This window comes from Olea europaea, unplaced genomic scaffold (genome assembly GCF_002742605.1).
Source record: "Olea europaea var. sylvestris unplaced genomic scaffold, O_europaea_v1 scaffold809, whole genome shotgun sequence".
NCBI classification, from domain to species: domain Eukaryota; kingdom Viridiplantae; phylum Streptophyta; class Magnoliopsida; order Lamiales; family Oleaceae; genus Olea; species Olea europaea.
This window is the reverse complement of record NW_019266527.1, coordinates 146,414-169,862: the sequence shown is the minus strand read 5'-3', so window position 1 is coordinate 169,862 and position 23,449 is coordinate 146,414. Positions and strand designations below refer to the sequence as shown.

Sequence of the window (23,449 nt, the reverse complement as noted above, 5' to 3'; positions counted from 1 at the left end):
CACGCCCGTATTTTTATATAAGAGCTACAGAGTCTTAGCTCTCCATAAAATAGATAACAAAAATACCTTTTATAAACAATTACACAACTCGACAACTACTAACCACCAAAAACTACAAAGATCATATGGTAAACACAACACCTGCATTTCAAAGTTGGAAGCGGCTTGGCAGAAGAAAAATTGTTCACGGGCTTCGGGTTCAATGAACCCCCAGGATATCTCCTACCATATTTATGTTCCGAAGATACCCTAGTATTAGCTGTAATAAATAGATATCATAAAGGTTCACATAAGATTGAAGGGAAGTAATATCAGACTTTGAAGGACTTACCAGGAGGTGTGCTTGCAACAGCAGCTTTAGAGTGAAGTGATGGTGGAACATAATAGCAACTCTCCAACATTAAAGAAACAGTTAAATCTCTGAACTTCTCTGCCATAATGACAAAATTATTACCACAAAATTTGTTAAATAATGGAAATCTAGAATATTGGTAATGCAACAACTTGGAAAAAAGGGTGTTGAAGGACTTCCAAGGCTGTTGGCCTCTTGCATGGATCCCATGAACAAAGTGACTACATTTAACAGGAAAAGGAAATCCTTAAACAAAAATTCAGAACATATTATAAAATAAGCTTCCATTTTGAGAAAACTAAGGCATGCAAAAATTTTAGACAAATTAGGGAGTCGCGAAAGACGAGAGAGAGAATGGCATCAGGCTTTTAGCATCACTTACTGTAATAAGGTTAATTGCATCCTCACTAACACCCGGTATTAACAAGAGAGATTGACACCAGCAACCTCAACAACAAAACATGCAGACAGGTTCAAGATAGTTAATCAACTTTATTTATCCGAAGAACATATGATCACCAAAAGATAGATTCCGGATCTCATACGTAAAGAAATCATGCTTGAAAAAAAGACACCCCAATATAACAATCCTTGCAGTCCATATATTTAAACTTAAAAGTGACCATCTCTTCACCATCTCGTTTCCCGTTATAATGGCAAGGAGGTCAGAAAGTGATAAGTAACATTACAAAAGTGGGTAATAGATATACTTTTCCATTTTCTCCAAATATTTTAATATGTAGAGAAAACATAAATTATCCAGAGACCCACTGTCACCCACAAGAATTGTCACTTATCCACCACTCATTTCTATCTATTAATAATTTGAAGTGTTTATAAACGCTACCAAAACATGCGTATAACCTGGAACTCAAGAAACACTTCTCTTAACAATGGAAAATTTTTGCACGACATGTTAAGATCTGGGGTCCATCTTAATAAAGTCAACCTTATTAAGAGGAGTGACCCAAGATCTATTTAAATTGGTCAATATTTCAGTATTTAACCGATGTGAGATTTATTCCTTTAACATGCCCCTGCAAAATGGTGGCTCTTTTTTGAGCAGACCAATCTTGAAATCCGTATGCTCATTTTTGAGGCTTAATTGGATCAAATAGCTCGTTGGAGTTTACTGAGCTCTGATACCATGTTAAGATTTGGGGTCCATCTTAATAAGGTCAACCTTATTAAGATGAGTGACCCAAGATCTATTTAAGTTGGTCAATATTTTGGTATTTAATCTATGTGAGATTTATTCCCTTAACATTACCATGTTAAGACTTGGGGTCCATCCTAATAAAGTCAACCTTATTAAGAGGAGTGACCTAAGATTTATTTAAGTTGGTCAATAATTCAGTATTTAACCGATGTGAGATTTATTCATTTAACATGCACTTGCAAGATGGTGGCTATTTTTTCAGCAGACCAATCTTGAAATTCGTATGCTCATTTTTGAGACTTAATCGGATTGAATAAATCGTTGGAGTTTACTGAGCTCTGATACCATGTTAAGATTTGTGGTTCATCTTAATAAGGTTGATCCAAGATCTATTTAAGTTGGTCAATATTTCGGTATTTAATCGATGTGAGATTTATTCCCTTAATATGCCCTCGCAAGATTGTGGCTCTTTTTGAGCAGACCAATCTTGAAATTCGTGTGCTCATTTTTTAGATTTAATCGGATCGAATAGCTCGTTGGAGCTTACTGGGTTCTGAGACCATGTTAAGACTTGGGGTCCATCTTAATAAAGTCAACCTTATTAAGAGGAGTGACCAAGATCTATTTAAGTTGGTCAATATTTGAGTATTTAACCGATGTGAGATTTATTCCTTTAACAAAACTTACTTTTGGGAACTGGTAATTGATGCCACTAGCAAGTTCAAGCCCCTCGGGCCATTTATTTTTAGTTGGGCTGCCTATTACGCAGCATATCTTATAAATTTCATCGGCTTCGCAGCACCCAAAAAACAAAGAATTGTTTAAGTTAATGCTCAGTACGAGGAATCAAAACTAGAAATCACATGATGGGAATGAACTATTTAGAATTGCACTTATTTATTTGAGATTTGAATGGTAATAGTTTAACGCCCAGGTCCAAGATACACGATATTCAGAGTGACTATCTATTTTACATTGGGCATAAAATATCAAGCAGATAAGATGAATGGTAAACAACTCATCCCAGAACAGCCCTGCCTCTTAAAGAGAGTTATTCTACCTTGAGCCCGGAAGTAGAGGAAAAAGGGTGAAGAATTCAGCCATTATTGCGCCCATAGCCAACATGTCTGAAAGTTAAAAAACAAATAGATTAGAACATGAAAAACTTCCCAAAAACAAAATCTCCTTTTTCATCATCTACTCACCAACTGCAGGACCATATGTTGGTGACTGGAGTAGAACTTCAGGGGCCCGGTACCTACAATGTGTACATTTTAGTATAAAAAAATATGTACGTGTCAAAAGTAAATAGAAAAGATAGAGATAACCACCCACTAGCGTGTTGAGACATACTCCGTGAATGGAGGTTGAGAGTTTATCTCCCGTACAAGACCAAAATCAGCAACTTTTATGATATCCTTTGAGACTAGAAGTTCTTTGAAAGAGAATAATGAACGTATAAATGCAAAAAAATAGACAGCCACAATTTTGAGGATATTAGTTGGCACAAGATAACCACACTTGATTTAAAAAACAGCAAGTAAAATAATAATAATAATAATAATAATAATAATAATAATAATAATAATAATAATAATAATAATAATAATAATAATAAGCAAATATGCAATCAATCATGAAGTCTACTTATCCAAATTGAAACATATTCAAATTCTAATAGGGTTGGTAACGGTTCGGTTCGGGTCGGTTTGGCCAAAATTATCATCGAACCATCAATTTTTTTGCTATATCATAACCGCACCATAACCACGTAAGTTGGTTTTGGTTCGGCTCGGTTCGGGGCAATTAATAACCATGAAAATAAATTATTTTTCATAGGTCTAGTTGTCAAATTGAAAAAAGCAATCTACAAAAAAAGCCACACATGATGGTTATCAACTGATAGTCGAGTGAATTATATTGGAGCACTTCAAACAATTTGTGTTGTTGATCTCTTACCATATTAAAATTGTACAAAGGACCGATAGAGGGTACATCTGTAAAAAGGCGACGATTTATGGTACCAAGGGTGATATCTAGGTTACTGTTAACAAAATCAAGAAAGGCAAAGACTATGTATACTAAATTCAAGCCAAACCAAATACCTAAAACTAATCAAATGATCAAATTTACTGTAAGAGAATAAGTTTTTTGAAACTAAAATTGTTGGTTGAGTGCGCTTCAAAACGAGTGAGTTGATAACCATCATGTGTGTTGCAAAAATGAATAAAAAAGGCCCCTGTGGAGTTTGCAAAATTAGATTTTTTTAATACACATTTTGCATTGGATTATTATTTAGATCGAAAAAAATAAATTTAACGGGTAATCAGTTCAGTTTAGGACGACAGCGTAAATACCATATCTGCACCACTTCGAATCATTTCATTAAAATCAAATATCATATCCGCCCCATTGAACTATTGGTTTGGTTTTTTTCGCTCTATTCGATTCAGTTAACCGCAGTTTTCGATTTTGACGATTCAAATTGCCATCCCTATATTCTAAAGAGTAAGGATACATTTACCTAATTTGAATAAGATATGCAACTAAAAGTTCACAAGCACGTAGAATAAAGCAACACATCTTTTAATTACTTTTTCAATAAGTTACTTTGAATTTCATAAGAAAAACTCAAGCCAGAAAACGGGAAGGGCATTTCAAACCTAGAAGATGGAGGTTATTGGCAAAATATTCAACAATATGTCACAGTGAGAACAAAGCGTTGGGGACGGAAGCTCCAATAACACACGTTGACTACAGACCGGATTATAAATAACGAGATTTAATAACAATATAGAAGCATATTAGATCACACACATGAAAACAGAAGATTGAATTTGTAAAGAAAGAACAAAGGGATTAACGCAGAGAACAATGTTTATTAAACTGAACAATATGGAAAATACAAGACAGACTAGCAATACTACTTCTATGTTACTCTCTACAAATTGACCAGAGGAGCCTCTATTTATAGGCCAACCCTAGAAGAGTCCTAAAAGGCAAGAAAATACATTACAATTAGGAGAACCAATTTCAACAAGGATTTTGTTTCCTTATTCAACTTAGTTTCCTTAAACCCTAGGTTAATATTATTCTAGTACAAGTTGAATACGCCTCTTCAAAAGACTCCTATCTGAGTTATACTCCTAACAATCTCCACATTGATTCAAATTTCGGTGCTACAAACGAAATTCCTAGATTTCAAATACGTTTGCAACAAAATGAACTGGACGAATTTCCTCAACACAATAACCACTTCATATAAACCAAAACACCCGTCCTCTGCTCGGCGTCCACAACCGACACCGGAACCCAATCCCCAGGGTTCCCAATTCCACCAAAAAATTAATATTGATGACACAGGGCCGAAGCACGTCGTGTAGCAAAAACCAAACCAGATGCTTGATCAGAAGGCCCCTTGCTAGAACTATCGCCTTTAACGTCCCTAGAAGCATCCCAGACATTGCTGACATCACGGTACCTACGCTCGATGAGTCCTACCCCAGCAATCGAACATAGTGTACTCATTGAAATTGGTGGCAAAGCGGAATCACCAACGCTCTCCCTAGTAGTGTTGTGAATCGACTTAGAGCCCAACCCAAGAGATACTATACCAAACCGAACTTCCATCACGGTACTAAACTTGTCCAAATGTCTCTTCTTAACTGGTTCTGCACTTCCCTGCAAAATGTACAACTGGGATCTTTCCGTCCCTCCAGTACAACTCGAACTCCCTTTCGGACCTTTAAGACTTCACATCCTCCAGAGAATTTATACTCTTTTGTATCTAGGGTACTCAGAGAAATGAGATTTCTTTTTAGGTCAGGAACATGTTGAACCTGATCAATTGTTCTAAATGTTCCATCCCGCAGCTTCAATCTGACTGGACCAATCCTAGTAATACTACAAGACTAGTTATTTCCCATTAGAACTCCACCTTGCTGAACAGCCTCATACGTCTGAAATAAATTTCTATCGAAACGCATATGGTGCGAACATGCTAAATTAAGAATTCACTCCTCGTCAGGCCTAGACTCCACATCAGATACCACGGTCAACATCACATTTTTGCTATCTAAACAATTCTCAACTACATTGGTTTCGTCTGAATTCAAAGGTTGCACCCCATGATTTGCAGTTAAATCACCTTTAGCCTGCAACATATCGTAATCCTTTCGAATATGTCCATTCCTTTTGCAGTAGTAACAGGTCACATTGCTAAATCTAACTCTCGATCTGCCTCTTCTTCGACCACCTTGAGATACAAGAGCTTTTCCATCCCTTGATGTAGCTCCAACCGAATGCTTCATTTTCTCATTTGAATGCAAAGTATCATAGACATCTTCTACAGTCAGAGTATCTCGACTATACAAGATAGTATTTTGAAACGATGCATAAGAATTAGGCAGAGAACACAACAGGATCAAGATAAGATCCTCTTCATCGTACTTAACCTCCAACGTCTCCAGATCTGCAACTATTTCCTCGAACACGACAATATGATCTTCCAACAATCCTCCTTCCGTCATGCTATGGGAATACATCTTCTACTTAAGAGCCAGTTTACTAGTAAGATTTTTAGTCATACATAACTGTTCTAGTCTCAATCACAAAGCAGCAGTCGTCTTCTCCTTCAAAACATCCTCAGAATATTGTTAGATAAATGAAGATGAATTAACGACACAGCCTTCCGATCCTTCCGTTATTTCTCCTCCGTTGTCCAATCAGCTGGCATCTTCTCAAAATCTAGCAACGCATCGCCCAAATCCAATTGCGCCAGAACAGTCCTCACCTTTACTTGCCATAAAGAAAATCTTGTATTGCGTTCTAGTTGCGGGATATCATACTTCAACCCAGCCATCCTGAAAAAATTTCAACCAATCTACGAAAGGACCTAAGCTCTGATACCACTTGTTGGGGGCGGAAGTTCCAATAACACACTTTACTCCAAATTGGATTCTAAAGAACGAGATTTAATGACAATATTGAAGTATACTAGATCACACACAGGAAAACACAAGATTAAATTTGTAAAGAAAGAACAAAGAGATTAAGGTAGAGAACGATGTTTATTAAACTGAACAATATGGAGAATACAATATAGACTAGCAATACTGCTTCTATGTTACTCTCTACAAACTGACCGAGGAGCCTCGTATTATAGGCCAACCCTAGAAGAGTCCTAAGAGGCAAGAAAATATATTACAATTAGGAGACCCAATTTCAATAGGATTTTGTTTTCTTATTCAACTTAGTTTCCTTAAACCCGTGGTTAATATTCTCCTAGACCAAGTCGAATACGCCTCTTCAAAAGACTCATATTTGAATCATACTCCTAACACAAAGAATGACATTGCAATTATTTAATTTATTTAATTTTTTTTGTGTAATCACCTGGCTTGAGGTCACGATGGAAGTATCCACATTGATGTATGTACACTAGACCTTGAAAAACTTGGAAGCACCAAGATCTTAATTTTGCTTACGAAAAAAGTTTTCTCCTATCCTTCATAAGCTGGTACAGATTGAATTCCTAAAAAAATAGCAGATATTACAAGCTAATATACAGAGTGAGAAGCTATCAGAAAAGCTAAAGACATCTACAGATGACATAAGCAACACATACCATGTACTCGAAGACAAAGTACAAGACATAATTTTCTCTAATAACCTCCTAGAGCTTAACTATATTTGGATGGTTCATTCCACAGTGACTGTCAAGAAGAAAAACAATCGTTTATCTTCCACAAATAGAAATCAAAAAATCAATAAAAATGTAAATTATGTTACCTTGACTTCTCTTAAATTTATGCATTCTTCCCATGAATAATATTTCTTCTTCATCTTTTTTATTGCAACCTGATGAAGTAAATATTAATTTGAAATAAAACCAACTTAATCGATTTAAACTTTAGAAGAATCTAAATGAAAAATATACCTACCACTTCAACAGACTGCTTATTCAGAGCACGCCAGACACTTCCAAATGTACCATTACCAACCTCCCTAATAATCTTGTACCTGCATTTACTACTATGATAACTCCAATAGAAAAAAGACACTAACAAATTACCAAACTCAGGAGTCATAAAACAACATACCTTTCCATTCTCACGACTTCAACTACCCGCGAAACTTAATTGAAAAATGAGTAAAGACATAAAAGAAAAGCAGTGCTCGTATATCCAACAGATGACTGTATATCAAATCTTGCAAATTTCGGTCCGATTCATAAAAAATCCACCACTAATTTTCTGTTATACTCTGCACACGATAAATACCGACGACTTTATGATGGACGGGCTTCACAACCTTATTCATAAGATATACCATATCATATATCCCCAGATGACAGCAAGGCAAGGAAGAACTATGGAGCATCTTGATACAGAATAAAAATTGAGAACATGCCGAAGTTCAACCCAACAGATGGAATGCCTAGCGCATTACATGATCAATGAAAGCTTCCACACAAAAAACTACACTGAAACAGAATCCAATTTAAATCTCGAGTCAATAGAACCTTGTCAATCTTAATGAGCCACCAGGGAGAGAGTGGAAAGAAAATGACATTATCTAATACTTAAAAACTCTGCACAAGCAAGTGTGCTACATATTAAACCACGTAACAAGCATTCTTTGTTTACTTGCGGACTTCAGCTCTGTGGTAAAAAGTAGAAAGAAAAAGAACACCAGCTTAAAAAACTGAGCATAGTCTCCAAAGCTAAAATTAATTATAGTGTCTAAAAGTTAACTGGCAAATTGGTTTTCAGAGGGTTTGAAATGGATGTTGTATTGTGACATCCGAAGACTTTAGTAAGTTTTGTGTTGTGATGTACATTTTTTTTAGTAAGTTTATAATGCGTTGTACATTTTATGTAACATAATAAAAAGTTTGTTAATTATATTATAATCTTATGAAAAGAATTGAATTAAAATTTTGGTTTAAAAACCATGTAGTAAAATTGAGGAAATAAAGTGACTACCTTTCATTAACTCTACACTTATCATTTTGCCACCTTAAATACTACAAAGCCAAATGACATGATAAGGTAAAGTGTGGCAAAATAATGATTATGGAAAAATAACTTAATTGTTAATTTAATTCTAAATTACTACTATAAATAGGGGATAGGGTGAGAAAGGGAAATGCATACAACAAAACAAAAGTCAAGTAACTTTACAAAGGTAGCACTTTAATTGTCTTGCAACATTGAAGGTGAGTAGTCTATACCTACTTTTATTCCAAACATATTTATTTCAATTATGTTTATTGGATTACTTCTTGCTTTTCAAATCAGTTATAGATCCAAGATTCTACCCATTGATATTGACATTGGATATTCGCATTGCATTGGATAGTGATTGATATTATTATTTTTACACCAAATTGGTGTAATTGACTATTGAGCTCATGTATTGTTATTTTCATATTGCGTGCACAGGTAAGAATCAACATCTATAATTGGGGCCCATTGTTTTCCTTTCTTATTCAAATTAAAGAAAGATTATGGTATAGACTACTCGTTGAATAAATATATTCACGTTATTTTTTTATTTTTCTTGTAGATGATCACGGTCGAATACATTGATTTTACTTCTGGAGAATGGACGTTTTCAGAAGGTGGCAAATATTGCATGTTTGTCAAAGAAATCCACACGTGGATGACATATCCAGATTTTTTGGGCTTTAACCACTTTGTAGGAATCCGCTACTACATCGACTATTTTGAAGCCACCACTATGATATACTTATTTTTGGATAGTTTTCCTGGAAAAATAATGTGTCCGGTGGCCTTTGATGTATAAATTTTGATACAAATTGGTTAGTTATCGTAGTACGATATGGTGCTTAAGGCGACTTTTGCATAGTGCCACTTTTGGTAGGAGAACTTTTGTAATGCAACTTTTGTATATTTACTAGTCTCTAATATACTTTTTGTAATGTAACCAAGTATATAAGAAAATTTTTAATTATCAATTGATGCTTGCCTACGCCATACTCTATAAATTACCAAAAGTCTTCTCTCTTCACGAAGTATACAAAATTTTGAAATCTTTTTACGTAGAATTAAATGAGTAAATTGAAATTGTGACATGTATCACCAATGAACTAAAAACAAAATAGCTTTCTTAAGAAGATTAAGAGTGTGGTCTTAATCAAAATCATAACAAGCTTTCAGAATAAATTTTAATATGCAACTCACGTGAAGAAGCTCCCTAAAGATTCAACGTCTATTTTAAAAGAAATGCGCATGTGGCCTTTTACACTGAACATTTAGAAGTTGTTCACTAAGTGCAATTCACGTAGGAAACAAGAAGGAAATCTCCAAGGGTGAGAAACCGCCAATCGAGAACTTCCCGGAATGAAAAAACTTGATGCTGGTAGCAATCAGACCAAAGGCGTACTTGTTCCATGTCCAAAATACTATTGATCTCTTCAAATCAAAATCTAACAAGCCTGACAGTATAGAGAAACAATTTCAACTGTTAGGCACTTCCTAAACTGAAAAATGTGAAAGAGAAGAAACACAAGTAACCAAATTATATAACCCTCTGCAAAGCAATAAGAATGTCACATATCAGACAAAGAAGGCAGTTAGGTTAACCAATGCATCAAACACTCTTAACTGTGCTAGAAATTTCATTTTTTCAAGAGTGGTCAGTTGTAGACAACAATTTTACTTTATTCTTTAAGAAATCAATAACTGGGGCCGAACAATTATATCATTGAAATATACATATACATAGATCAAAAAGGCTCATGAAAATGCGCCCCCATTCTCCTAGCCCAGCACAATCCATCAAACTTTGAAGAATCACTGCTGCTAATCATGAAAGATGAGTAATTAAAATTTTCTAATAGTTGCATGTGCAAGAAACCTATAATTCAAAATAAAATAAATAAATGTGATTATTGAGAATTCTAAAAAAGGTAAATAAGAAAATTATTTACCTTTTTTATATATGATTAAGATCTCCAAACTCCAGTCCTCCATTATTTACACACATGTTCATGTCATAAAAACTTGACTGCACAAAACTGAGAATTTGATAGCAACCTAAATCTATATGACTAACAAAATATACTGTAAATTTCATAGATGCAAACAGCCTTTAAGATCCGATCCATTATAATGCCAAAATCTACGTACAAAACAATATGAATCCAGAATAGTGAATCCTAACTACTAAAAATATTTGCCTAACAAGAAATCAACGATTCCCCAACCCTTAACCATCCTATTGACCCCTAAATTTGATAAATATTCTACTCAATATTTCAAGAAAATATTATGCAAAAAATGTGAGACGTAAACGTAATCTGTAAGAACAGACCTAAAGCTGGAATAAACGTAAACATAATTGTTATGGGTGGAGCTCAACCAATAACAAGAAGCCATAAACTCAAGCTGCGGAATATAAATTGTAATTACTCAAGATTCAATAACTCAAGCTGTAATTATATTAATTGAACTGAAACTTACATAGAAATTACAAAGCTAACAGAAAACAAAAAAAGAAGGGGCAAAATTAGAAAAGTAAGAAGCGGTTCAGATTCAAAATAGATCCAGAGTAGAGTGAAGAGATAGACCAGTAGAGAGAAAAAGAAGAGGAAGAAACCGGGGAAGAGGAGAGAATAGGGACAAGACACAACAAGCCACGATTCGATTCAATTCAATTCGTCCTTTGTCTTCCAACAAAATCATATATATAACAACTCTAAGAGTAAAGGGCTTTGGGCTAGCCAACTCTAGTGGACCATTTATCTTATATTTTATCTAATTGGGCTGGTATTATTAGTTGGCTAGCCCAAAGCCCTTTACTCTTAGGGTTGTTCTATATATGATTTTGTTGGAAGACGATGAAGGGGACGAATTGAATTGAATCGAGTCTTGCTGCTGCTAACTCTTACCTGTTCTTCTTCTCTTCCTCTGGGTTCCTCCTCCTTTTCACTGTTTCTCTTTCTTTTTCTTCTTCTTCTGTGGTATCTTCTTCTTCTCTGTTGTTTTCTTCCTCTTCTTTCTCCTTCTTCCACTCTTCTTCCTGTCTTCTGCTGCAACCATTTTGTTATTTTCGTGTAAGCTTCAACTTAATTAATAGAATTACAGCTTGGGTTATTGATTCCCAGCTGATTATATCCAATTGTTTGTTGATTTTGGTTGAATTCTATAGAAATTGAGCTTTAACAATAACAAATGGTATCAGAGCAGCAACGTGATCTGGGTATGGCTGAAACTAGATGCAATTCAATTGAAGAACATCTGAAAATGTTAGGCACAAAAGTATCAGATTTGGTTGTAGTTGCAAAATCATGGGAGGAACAGTTGAAAGTGGTATGTACTAAGCAAGACATGATAGAACAAGCAATGGAAGAATTTAATAGAAAGCAGGAGTTGATGATCTCAATGATGACTCAATCAATCTGGGTATGGCTGAAACTAGATGCAATTCAATTGAAGAACATCTGAAAATGTTAGGCAGAAAAGTATCAGATTTGGTTGTAGTTGCAAAATCATGGGAGGAACAGTTGAAAGTGGTATGTACTAAGCAGGACATGATAGAACAAGCAATGGAAGAATTTAATAGAAAGCAGGAGTTGATGATCTCAATGATGACTAAAATGATTGAGGATCAATCAACCTCCAAAGAGGAACAAATGAATTTTGTCACCGATATATTCGAGTCTCGTGAAGCCTATTTTCTAGACCACCCAACTTGGGAGTTCAATTCGGTTCTCCCAGAGGATTTGGGCATGGAATTCAGGTTTGGACCAGTTTTAGGGTCTGAGGTGGAGGTTCCTCGCCAATTGGGCTTGGATTTGTTGGTATAGATTCGAAGTCTGATTCCAAGGAATTCGAGGTTAGTGATGATAAATTATCAAGAAATTATCTTCGTTTGATATTGATTTTGATGATTTTGGTAAAACCAAGTCTAGAGTTGTGGAACCTATGTTTAGAATGAGCTCAGTGGAGCTTTCAGAAGAGAGTAAATTAGTCCCATGGTAGTATATGGTAATTTAGTGGTTGAAATAAGTGGAATTTCACCCGATTCAAGAGATGTTGGGAGGTCCATAATGACAAAAATTGTAACTGATAAATCTTGACTCCAACCAGAGAACTTGCTTGCCAAGTGGAAAAAGAATTCTATCAGTCTACTCTAAATTTAAACACTCTATGCATTTATGGGGGCATGCCAAATTCATGTCAAATGGATCCCCTTAAGCAAGGTGTTGATGTAGTTGCTGGTACTCCTGGTCGGGTTATAGATTTGATTAAGAGGGGTTCTTTGAGTTTATTAGAGGTTCAGTTTGTGGTTCTAGATGAAGCTGATCAGATGTTTAACGTGGGATTCATGGATGATGTTGAGACAATCCAGGGATATATGTCGCAAAAGCATAAGACCATCATGATTTTAGCTACAATGTTGAATTCGATAATAAAACTTACACAAAAGTTCTTCAAAAATCCAGTTAATGTTGACCTTGCGGGAGATTTTATTCAAATTTCACTATTTGCAATTTCATCAGAAATGCGAGAGAAACCAGCTATAATTGGAACTCTTATAACTGAGCATGCAAAAGTAGGTAAATGTATTGTTTTTACCAAAACAAAGTGTAATGCTGATCAGTTGGCATCTGCTAGGCAAAGACACTTTAGTTCTGAAGCCTTACATGGTGATATCTCTCAAAAAGAAATGAAAAGAACTCTCTCTGGGGTTCGAGATGGACCATTCAATATGTTAGTAGCTACTGATGATGATTAGACTACCAAGACTTTTGTAGAGGATAACAACCCTTATGATGAAAACTTTAGCATTATGTTTTTTGATGCAAAGAATGTAGCTTCATCAATCTCTATTTCCATTTCTTTAGATTCAATCTGGTTGGAGTACACAATTGGAATTGTATGGAATTCCTGGGTTGATCGAGAAGATTGTTGCTAATAAGGCATGTGCCCATTTTGCACTACCTGCTTAATCCAAAGATGATGAAGAGAATGAGGCAACTGCTAACAACATACAAAGAAGACATCGTGACTTTGAACCTTAGGAACAAGGTTAATTTAAGTGGGAGGGATGTCATGGCTAACTTCACTCAAGTGGACCATTTATCTTCTATTTTATCTAGTTGGACTGGTATTATTAGTGGGCTAGCCCAAAGCCCTTTACTCTTAGGGTTGTTCTATAGATGATTTTGTTGGAAGACGATGAAGGTGACGAATTAAAGAATATGTGGTTTAAAATGAAAGAAAAAGTTTAAAATTATGTGTAATATTATTTTATTGAAGAATGTGCGATTGAAATAAGATAAAAAATGAATTTTAAAAATAATGGGATCGACAAACATTAAATGTGTGTATTCAATTGAGACTTTAAATGACTTTTTGGAATTTAAAAAGTTTAGAGGTATTCAATTGAGACTTTTAGTAGTCTCTAAAAGTATTGATATATTCAATTGAGACTTTTAAGAAATCTCTAAAAGTCATGGTATATTCAATTGAGATTTTTATAAACTTTTAAAAAGTCTCTAAAAGTTACAGTGTATTCAATTAAAACTTTTTAGAAATCTCTATAAATTTTGAGATATTTAAATTTTAATAACTTGTATCGACTTTTATACAAGTCTTTGGAGTACTAAATTCTAAGCAGAAAGTACTTACATAAAATCTTAAAATTTTGTCGCTCATTAATTACGAAATTTTGATAGACTTTTTTTAAAAGAAAAGTTTTTTTTTTCCAACATTTCTTCCCTTTTCCTGCCACGGACAGGTATGATTAAAATTTATTTTTTCTATTGATTATATTTATTTTCATTTATCTTTATATCTCTCTCTCTCTCTCTTCCTCTTTCTCTCTTATTTTTTATCTTTATTTTTCATGAAAAAGTAAATTGGATTCTTGTAAGTTTATTTTTTATTCTTGCACTTATTTTTTGTGAAAAATATTTTTTTATTAAATTATAAAATTTTATATGAAAAACTTATAATTAAATTTAAAAATATTTATTTTTATTTATTTTTAAAAGTATATTATATTAATAATATTGAATATTACATTTATTGATTATCATATATATGTATAATTTTGATTATTATTTTTTAGCCCCCATTTGTTTCCCATTATTTGCCCATTAAAATGAAAAATATGACTGTTATCCCTCATATTAAGCCATCATATTTGACTTTCTATTTCTTGTATGAGGTCTGTAACGGTTATATTTTTCATTTTCATTTTTACATTAACGTGTACCAAACAAAGCTTTAATTAAGATCTTAGATTTTTATTCTTTAATTTTTTTTAATTATATGGGAAGAATGCGGAGAAGGAAAAAGGAAATTGTGGGAACTAACACCTCGTATGTGAGAATTTCACATCGTTGTACTATATCTACGTAAATTCTATCTCAAATGAAAGTTTTCAAAAGTCTTTTGAATTCTATAAAAGTCCATAAAAAATTATAAATAAAAGTCTCTAAAAGTCTATGAAAGACTTCCACTAATTCATACAAATCTATAAAAGATCCACAAAATTCATAGAAATCATCAGTTAAAAAAAGTTCATCAAAGTTTTCAAAAGTCCCAATATAATACACCCTCCTAAAGCCCTATTTGAGCCACATTTTTTCAAAAAAATACATTCATAAATGATGATTTGACATCATTTCAACCACACATTTTTCAATAAAATAATATTACACGTAAATTCAAAACTTTTCCTTATTTTGTAATCATACATTTTTCATCAATACACTATTCAAAAATATATTCTTATGAAAATAATATGATTCAAATAAAGGCTAAATATATAAAAATCAGGTTTGAAAATATCTCGATTGCCATTAGGGAGATGCGGATCTTGGCTTTGTGGGCAAGAAAGGGTATTAATGAAGAAATTCGTCCACACGCCGTTATGGGGAATTTGGGAATTTTTCTTGGGGCGGGGTGGGGGGATTTTACAAATAATTTGGACAATTATCAATGTAACTAAATTTGATCCTACATTTCCAATTAATCTCTTGATAGAACTCTCAAATCTTAGTCGAACTATAATGTTGTCTTTTGACACAACATCAAGGTAATTTAGGGCATGTATGGGAGTTTCGATGTATCGGTTATGAACATTTTTTAAAGTATCGATTTTAAACTTATATGAACGAATGGATTATGAGTGGTTTTAATAGCTGTTCCAACCCATATTTGGGAGTTTATTATACATCGGTTCTTAAAGTTTTTAAAAAATAAATAAAAAATGACATTTTACTTATATGTAAGGTTTTTTATATATGTCCTTTAGTAAAATTTTTATTTTAGATTTTTGTATGAATTTTTTTTTTTTTTTTACTTATAAGTAACATTTTACTTATATGTAAGGTTATATATATATATATATATTTAACTTTATAAGTTAAATATATACTTAAAAATTTTATATTTGTATTTTTTAGTTATAAAAAACTTTATAATTATAAGTTACAACTTGTTTGAGTCCTATTATTTAGAAAAAAATGCATTCTTCTGCAGTATTTTGATATCATTTCAACTACATATTTTTCAATAAAATAATATTATACACAATTCAAAAAATTTCTTTGACCCTTCAAAAATTCATTTTTTTCCCTCCAAAATGGGCTGAAACAAGGCACTTTTAAATAATTTTTACACATAAGTGAATTTTTTATTTATATGTAACTTTTTATATTTTATAAGTATTTTTTGTCTCATGAGTGATTTTTTTACACAAATATAATTTTTTTAATCTTATAAGTAATTTTTTAATTATAATGTACATTTTTTTGCTTATAAATAATTTTTTAGTTAGTATATTTTATGTATAAGTTAGTGTTAAACAAAATGTATTGGTTCAAAATAATTATTTTATAAAGGGTAAAATTAGAAGCAAATTTAAGAAACAGTAAAAAATCGTCGATTTTACAAGTTGAGAGAATCGATAAAAATTTCACTGCACCATTTTTGGCTGACTTTTTAACCATCCAAAAACAATGCCCAAAAAACTAACAATCACGATTTTATTTTTTTTAAATTTCTCGTAAATGGTGCCATCAAAATTAGTTAAAACTGATGAAAATAAAACTCTCGAGTAGACTTTTAAAGTGGACAGAAGACTGGCTTGACGTATTGATATAAAAATCCAACAGGATTTTCATGTCAGTAAGACAAATTAACTTTTGTTAGGTAAATTTATAAATAATTTATGAAGAAAAATAGTAATTTCCAGAGAATGGGCAGATAATAATAAATAATAATTATGAACGAATAATTAAAATTAAGGTTTGATTTTGACTGTATATGTAAATCTTCTTTAGGTTTGTAAAAGAAGATGAATTAAATATAATTAATTGAAATAAATATTCTACAGGTGTTAGATATTACTTAGAAATATTCCTGTTTATTGAAAGGGACGCATGTTAAATTACTTTTTTTCCTCATTAATTCCATTTTTTCTTTAATTGGAAGGGCTAAAATGACATCGTTTACTTTGGATTCCTATTCATTTTCTCTCATCTTCGGTCTTTCTCCACTTTTCCACGGTATCGAGAGGAATTGGTGGCTAATGGTCGTCCGCCTATTTTTCATAATGGCTTTTGACCAGATTTAAGTAAAAAAAAAAAAAAAAAAAAAAAAAAAAAAAAAAAAATTAAAGAAATTCATAATATACATTTTTCCCTCATTTTGAACATTAGGAATTTGAAGAATGTTATGGTGCATTTGATTGTTAATATTTGTCATAGAAAATGTTATTTTTTACTCAAATTTCTATTTTTTGAGCTATTTGATTGATATTTTTTTCCATAGAAAGTATTTTTTTTTTTACTTTTGGTCACATGACTATATTTTCCTTAAAAACAAAAAAAAAGGATTTTTAGGAGGAGTATGTTTTTATTTTCGATGTAATTCTCTCTCTTCTGATCTCATCTACCTCCAATAAAAAATAAATAAGTATAATATTTTTCAAATTAAAAAATTAAATTAATCAAACACATTTAATTGACAATTTTCATGCAAATAAGTAAATTGTCTAGAATTTATTTTTTTTAATGTAAATTTCATACTTGAAATCAAACACACTCTTAAAAATTTGAAGAGTCAAGAAATTCTCTTCTACCAAAAATCAATTCTTCAAGATTTCTTCATCTCCATCTCCTTCTCCATTCTTCAAGTTTTCTTCATCCATCTCCATTTCCATCTTCATTTTACTTGGTCAAATTTTAAATTTTTTGCTTATAGTATGATAGATAATGTGTTTTTTTGTTGCAATATTCAAAGATTTAAACAAAATATTCTTTTTGTAGTGTTGAAAAATCCAAATCTTGTGAAGAAATCATAAGGTCAAATAATTAGTAAGTTAGACTTAAGTGATTGGAGGGTTTGGCGAGGCCATTTCAAAAACGCAGCCCATTCCTTTGTTTTTCTTCAACCTTTGACGGTGATTTCGAGTTGGGATGGAGATGGAATTGACGGATCGAAGGTGATGGAGAAGAGGCAGGAGGGAGTCAACGTTCTTGATTGAAGGGTTAGGGTTTGGTATTTAAGGACTTGAATCGATACAAAAGCATTGGTATTTCAACGCGTAGAGGATCAAATTTAGATGCAAATGAAATGTTTTCTGGAAGTTCAAGATATTTCAGATTTGATATCAGAAGGATGATGAGAGCATGTACAACCATCAATTTGGAAACCTAATGCATTGCTTGTAGTGGTAAACCAAAGAATTTGTTTATGGGCAAGTTAGTAGTCTAACTGTGTATCTTATTTAATTCGTCTTCTAATCCAATAACTGATGATCTTTTACAAATTTTCTCGGCAATGAGGTCCATCATTTTTGCAATGTTATCGTCTCGAAACATTTAGCAACATATGCTTAAATTTGATGGAATTAATGCTTAACACAAATAATTATTATTTTTTATTTTTGCTATCAGCTAGCCAACTATACTATAGCAAGTGCCTTGCAGTAATATACCCAAGTCTTAAAGTTTAATTATTGAGAATATATCCTATAGTACATTGTCAACCTATCGTTGTTTTGCATTTAAATCAAAGCTCAAAAGTGCCTTCAATTGAAAATAATATAGTGAAAGAAGAAAGATGAAAATGAATTTTGAAATTACAATTTTATTTTTGATTCATTTGCCTATATTCTTTTAGCGTGTTTCTCTTCATCACTTAATTCACCTTCATTCATCAATTACCAAAAATGGCCAATAATAACATGCTTAAAATGTAGTCCCTGTCTGGTTTAGATAAATTTCATAAAAGTTAATGAAATATATGGTTGAAAATTTGTGGACCACATTAAATTTTGTTTGGGCTCAATTTTTTCAAAATCTCAATTTTTAAAAATTCATTCAGCAACAAATTATTTCATAAAATAATTTTAGAGTAAATTCAAAACTTTTTCTTACTTTTTAATTGCACATTCTCCAAAAAATTATTATTTCATAAAAATGGGTCTCAAATAGGAGTTCAATGTATAATTAAAATTAAATATTGACTTTAATTTAAGTTTTAATTAGTTTTTAATCTGAACGAAATAAACTACGACTTAAAAAACTAATACATGACATAGCTACATACCATGACTATGAGTTATGGGAAAATGATGTCAAAACTGTATTCTTTAACAGGAACTATCAAGAGAAAGTGTATATGATACAACTCAAAAAGTTTTGAATCCAAATATACTTTACAAGGTATGCAAGCTTGATCGATTCATAGATGGATTGAAGCTAGCCCCTTGGAGTTAAAATCTTCAATTTGATGAGAAAGTTAAGATGTTTAATTTTATCAAAAATGAAGAAGGTCCATATGTTTATAAGAAGATAGTGGTAGCATTGTCATATTTTTGATATTATATGTAGATAACATATTAATAGGAAACGATATCCCTACGTTTCAATTGTTAAATTATGGTTGTTAAAGGATTTTCTTATGAAAGATCTGGGAAAAACAACTTGATATGTGGAGATAGATTTAGAAGATTGTTTAGTTCATCCCAATCTACATAGATGAGATCTTGAGAATATTTTACATAAAGAAAATGAACTGAGAGTTCATGGATACAGTAAAGCTAACCTCTAGTCAGACTAGAATGATCGTAAATCTCAATTAGGATATTGGGTTACTCTTGAGCGGTGTGGTTCCAAATAGAAACAATCGTCGATTCAATAGTAGAAGTCTTATATATTATTGCTTTAGAAGCAACAAAGGTTGTGGTTTGGATGAGGAAGTTCAACAATGAACTTAGAGTAGGTCCTACCATTATTGATCACATACCTTTGTATTGTGATAACAATGGAGCCATTGCGCAAGCAAAGAAATTAGGGTTTCATTAATGACTAAATATGTGTTAAGGCGATATCATCTTATTAGAGAAATAATACAAAGAAATAATGTAAATGAAGAACGAAATCCCACAAGCTATTAAATTACAGATCCATAGACAAAGAGTTGTAATAGCATAAAGTCTAAATTTGATTGATTTATTTATTCTCTTTTTACATAAGGAAGAAGAAAACTTACCTTTAGAGGATAATCAGCACACGGTTCCTGATTGTAATGTAGACTCTTATGAATTTAGATACATAAATGATTGGATTTAGTACAAGTGAGAGTTTGTAAGTATTGTGCTCTAGGTCCAATCAACTTTGGACATAAATATTTTTAATATATAATTGATGCATTTCATTTATGGCAGATCTATTATTAAATAATAGAATCCGTAGATTTAAGTAATAGTAATTTGTTATTCACAAGGAGTTGTGAATTTGAAATACAAATTACAATATGACTGAATGATAAATTATTTGTGGTCGTAAGTAATAATGAGATATGTATATAGTTATTATGGATATAATTATTATGAGTAGATCAATTGTGACATTTTTTACTTGTGAAATAAGTAGCTAATCTCACAAATTAATTGAGATAACACTTAAATAAACATGTGGATATTTTGTTATAGAACAAAACATTGGAGACCAGCTAGGGAGATTCTACATATGTAATTATCTGAGTATTTGTGTTTAATCTTTAACGTTTGGTAGTGGAACTGGTCCTTCGACTTGAAGTCATCATAGTACTTTATATGAGGACATACATACTTTGATGATTTTGAATGTTGCTCTGTCAATGGTCGCTATTATGGCATCGTTTAGGTATGTCAAGATCATAGAATGCTGTGAATGATCAATAGAGGATTCATCATTCTCAGATAATAAAATATTATGATCTACATTTTATTTAATTATGCCCTTGTTTGGCCCCCTATTAAATTACATTCTATTTTTCTCTCTCCTATTTTCAACCATACAATCTTCCATAAAATAATATTATATGTAAATAAAAAAAATTCTTTCTTTTTCAACCACTTATTTAAAAAAAATAAAATACTATTCCACTCATTTTCATTACCACAAAATGGAGGCCAAACGGGGGCTATATTGATAACGAAATCTTTGGCTAAGGTGTACTTATAAGTCGAAAAAGAGTTTTTGATTAAGTTGACTTAATAGTGGAATGAAAGATACGATCGATAATTGAAATTAATACATATTCATATCTCGTAATTGATTAGATCATATTGACAAAATGATTATAATTTCACGGTAAATGAATGAATTTTTTTGTCATACCATGTGACATTTTTCGTCACATGTATTACCCAAACACATTGCTAAATGTCAATTTGGGATGACAAATATGAATCATCGGTAAATTAAGAAGGGATATTTTAATTTATTCGATTTTGATTAGATTAAAATAATAATTCATGTCGTTAGGCATCGTGATCTAAAACTTAATGGGTCACACACAAAAGGATAACTAGAAGAATGAAATTGACCAATTAATTAATTAACAAGTGTTGAAAAATTAATTAATTGTGTTGCTTATTAATATGTCCAAATTAATTAATTGGATTAATTAAATATTGAATCGAGTTAAATTTAAGAGACGGGCCAAATCCACTTGGACTTATTTTAATAGGTTGCCAGGGTTTGAAAAATCAGAAGAGAATACATAATTCATATTCTCGCTAGTACAAAAAAAGAAAAAAAAAGAAAAGAAAACCCTAATTCTCTCTATCTTGTTCTCTGTGTAGGTTTTCATTGGAGGTTGGACGATTGAATAGTTGTAGATTGCAAATCAGAAATGTTCTTCAAAGAATTCATCAAAGGCATAATTCTTTATCACAATTTCTCTCTAAGTACAAAGAAGATCCATGGTAGGAATTGAAAATTTTCGTTTAATTTTCGCTGTGCAAGTTAATTAAGTTCCCAACAATTAATCCTTTAGCAAAACTTTCTCAAGCATCATAGTGTTAAGTGCTTATAATTAGAACCGTTTCAAAAAGCATAAATCATGGTTAGACGTGGAGATCAAGGTTTAAATTTTACGAGTCTAGGCTAGAGACCTAGGCCAAAAAAACATTTTCTTATTCTTAATATTATTTTAAATTTTTAATCATTCTAAAAAGTCATTTAATAATTAAAATATTATATACCAAACAACTAAAATTATAAAATATTATATTTAATTAATAATTCCTACAATTAGTCAATTATATAATTTTCAAAGAAAAAACTTGAAACTATATCAAATAAAAGGCTTTAAAAAAAAGGAAAAACTAACAAAAATGAATAAAGCACGTCTAGACGTTTTGTCTGCGCTAAACGTGATTTTTAGGACACTGATCATTAATGAGTTAAATTATTTGGAGTTCGGACATACATTTCATAAAGATGGGGTCAAATCATGGTATAAAAAAGGAAAAACATTATTTGAAGGCCAAGTCTGTTGAGGTCGCAATTGTATGTATTATGTCCTAGGTCTAATCAACCCTGGACATAAATACTTTTCATATATAATTAATGCAATTTAATGACAGATCTATTTTTTAATTAATAGACAATTAAATAAATAATAGAGTCCGTAGATTCAAATCTTTGTAATTTTTTAATCGCAAGGAGTTGTGATTATGAGATACAAATTACCTATGATTGAAACTTAAATCGTCCGTGGTCGTAAGTAATAACGAGATACGGATATCGCTATTAATGATAGATCATCACGTGTGACATTTCTTACTTGTGAAGTAAGTAGCTGATCTCACAAGTTAAAGTGTGGCGACACTTGAATGAGCACGTGGATGTTTTGTTATAGAACAAAACATTGGAGAGCTACCGAGAGATTCCACATGGATAATTATTTGAGTGTCAATGGTTAATATCTAATGTTCGGTAATGTGATTGGTCCTTTGACTTGAGGTCGTCGTAGTATTTTATATGAGGACAGTCATACTTTGAAAGTGTTGGATGTTGCTTTGCCAAGGGCCGCTAATACAGGATCGTTCGAGTATGTTAAGAATCGTATGAAGGTTGCGAATGACCCATAGAGGATTCGTAACTCTTAGATAGTAGGAGATTATTATCTGCGTTTCATTCAATTAAGTCGATAACGAAATCCTTGATCAAGTTTGGTTTTGTCATACCACATGACATTCCCCGTCACATGTATTGCCCTGACACATTGTTAGATATCAATCTGGAACGCCGAGTGTGAATTGGTGATAAATTAAAATAGTATTTTAATTTATCAATTTTGATTAAATCAAAATAATATTTCACATCGTTAGGCATGGTGATCGGGAACTTGATGGGTCGCACACAAAAGAGAATTAGAAGATTGCTATTTGTCAATTAATTAATTTAACAATCGTCGAATAAATTAATCAATTGGGTTGGTTATTTATAGGTCCGAATTAATTAATTAGATTAATTAATTCAGGAACCGGATTTAATTAAATGGATTAATTAAATATTAGACCAGACCAGGCCAGGCCAGGCCAGGCCCGTTTGGGTTTATATAAATACGTGGTTAGGGTTTTCAATCGATATAGTTTTCTCATAATTTCTTGCT

General features: G+C 32.0%; 1 protein-coding gene and 1 pseudogene across 1 annotated transcript; one reads left to right on the top strand and one right to left on the bottom strand.

Annotated features, from left to right (window-relative positions):
* Nucleotides 1–265: 265 nt before the first annotated feature.
* On the bottom strand, nucleotides 266–7,620 carry LOC111391620 (annotated as a pseudogene).
* A 5,102-nt stretch (nucleotides 7,621–12,722) lies between these two features.
* On the top strand, nucleotides 12,723–13,277 carry LOC111391619 (DEAD-box ATP-dependent RNA helicase 9-like). The gene has a single exon (XM_023016868.1). It carries the CDS (start codon nucleotides 12,723–12,725, stop codon nucleotides 13,275–13,277), a length of 555 nt encoding a protein of 184 aa, XP_022872636.1.
* The last annotated feature ends 10,172 nt before the right edge of the window (nucleotides 13,278–23,449 follow it).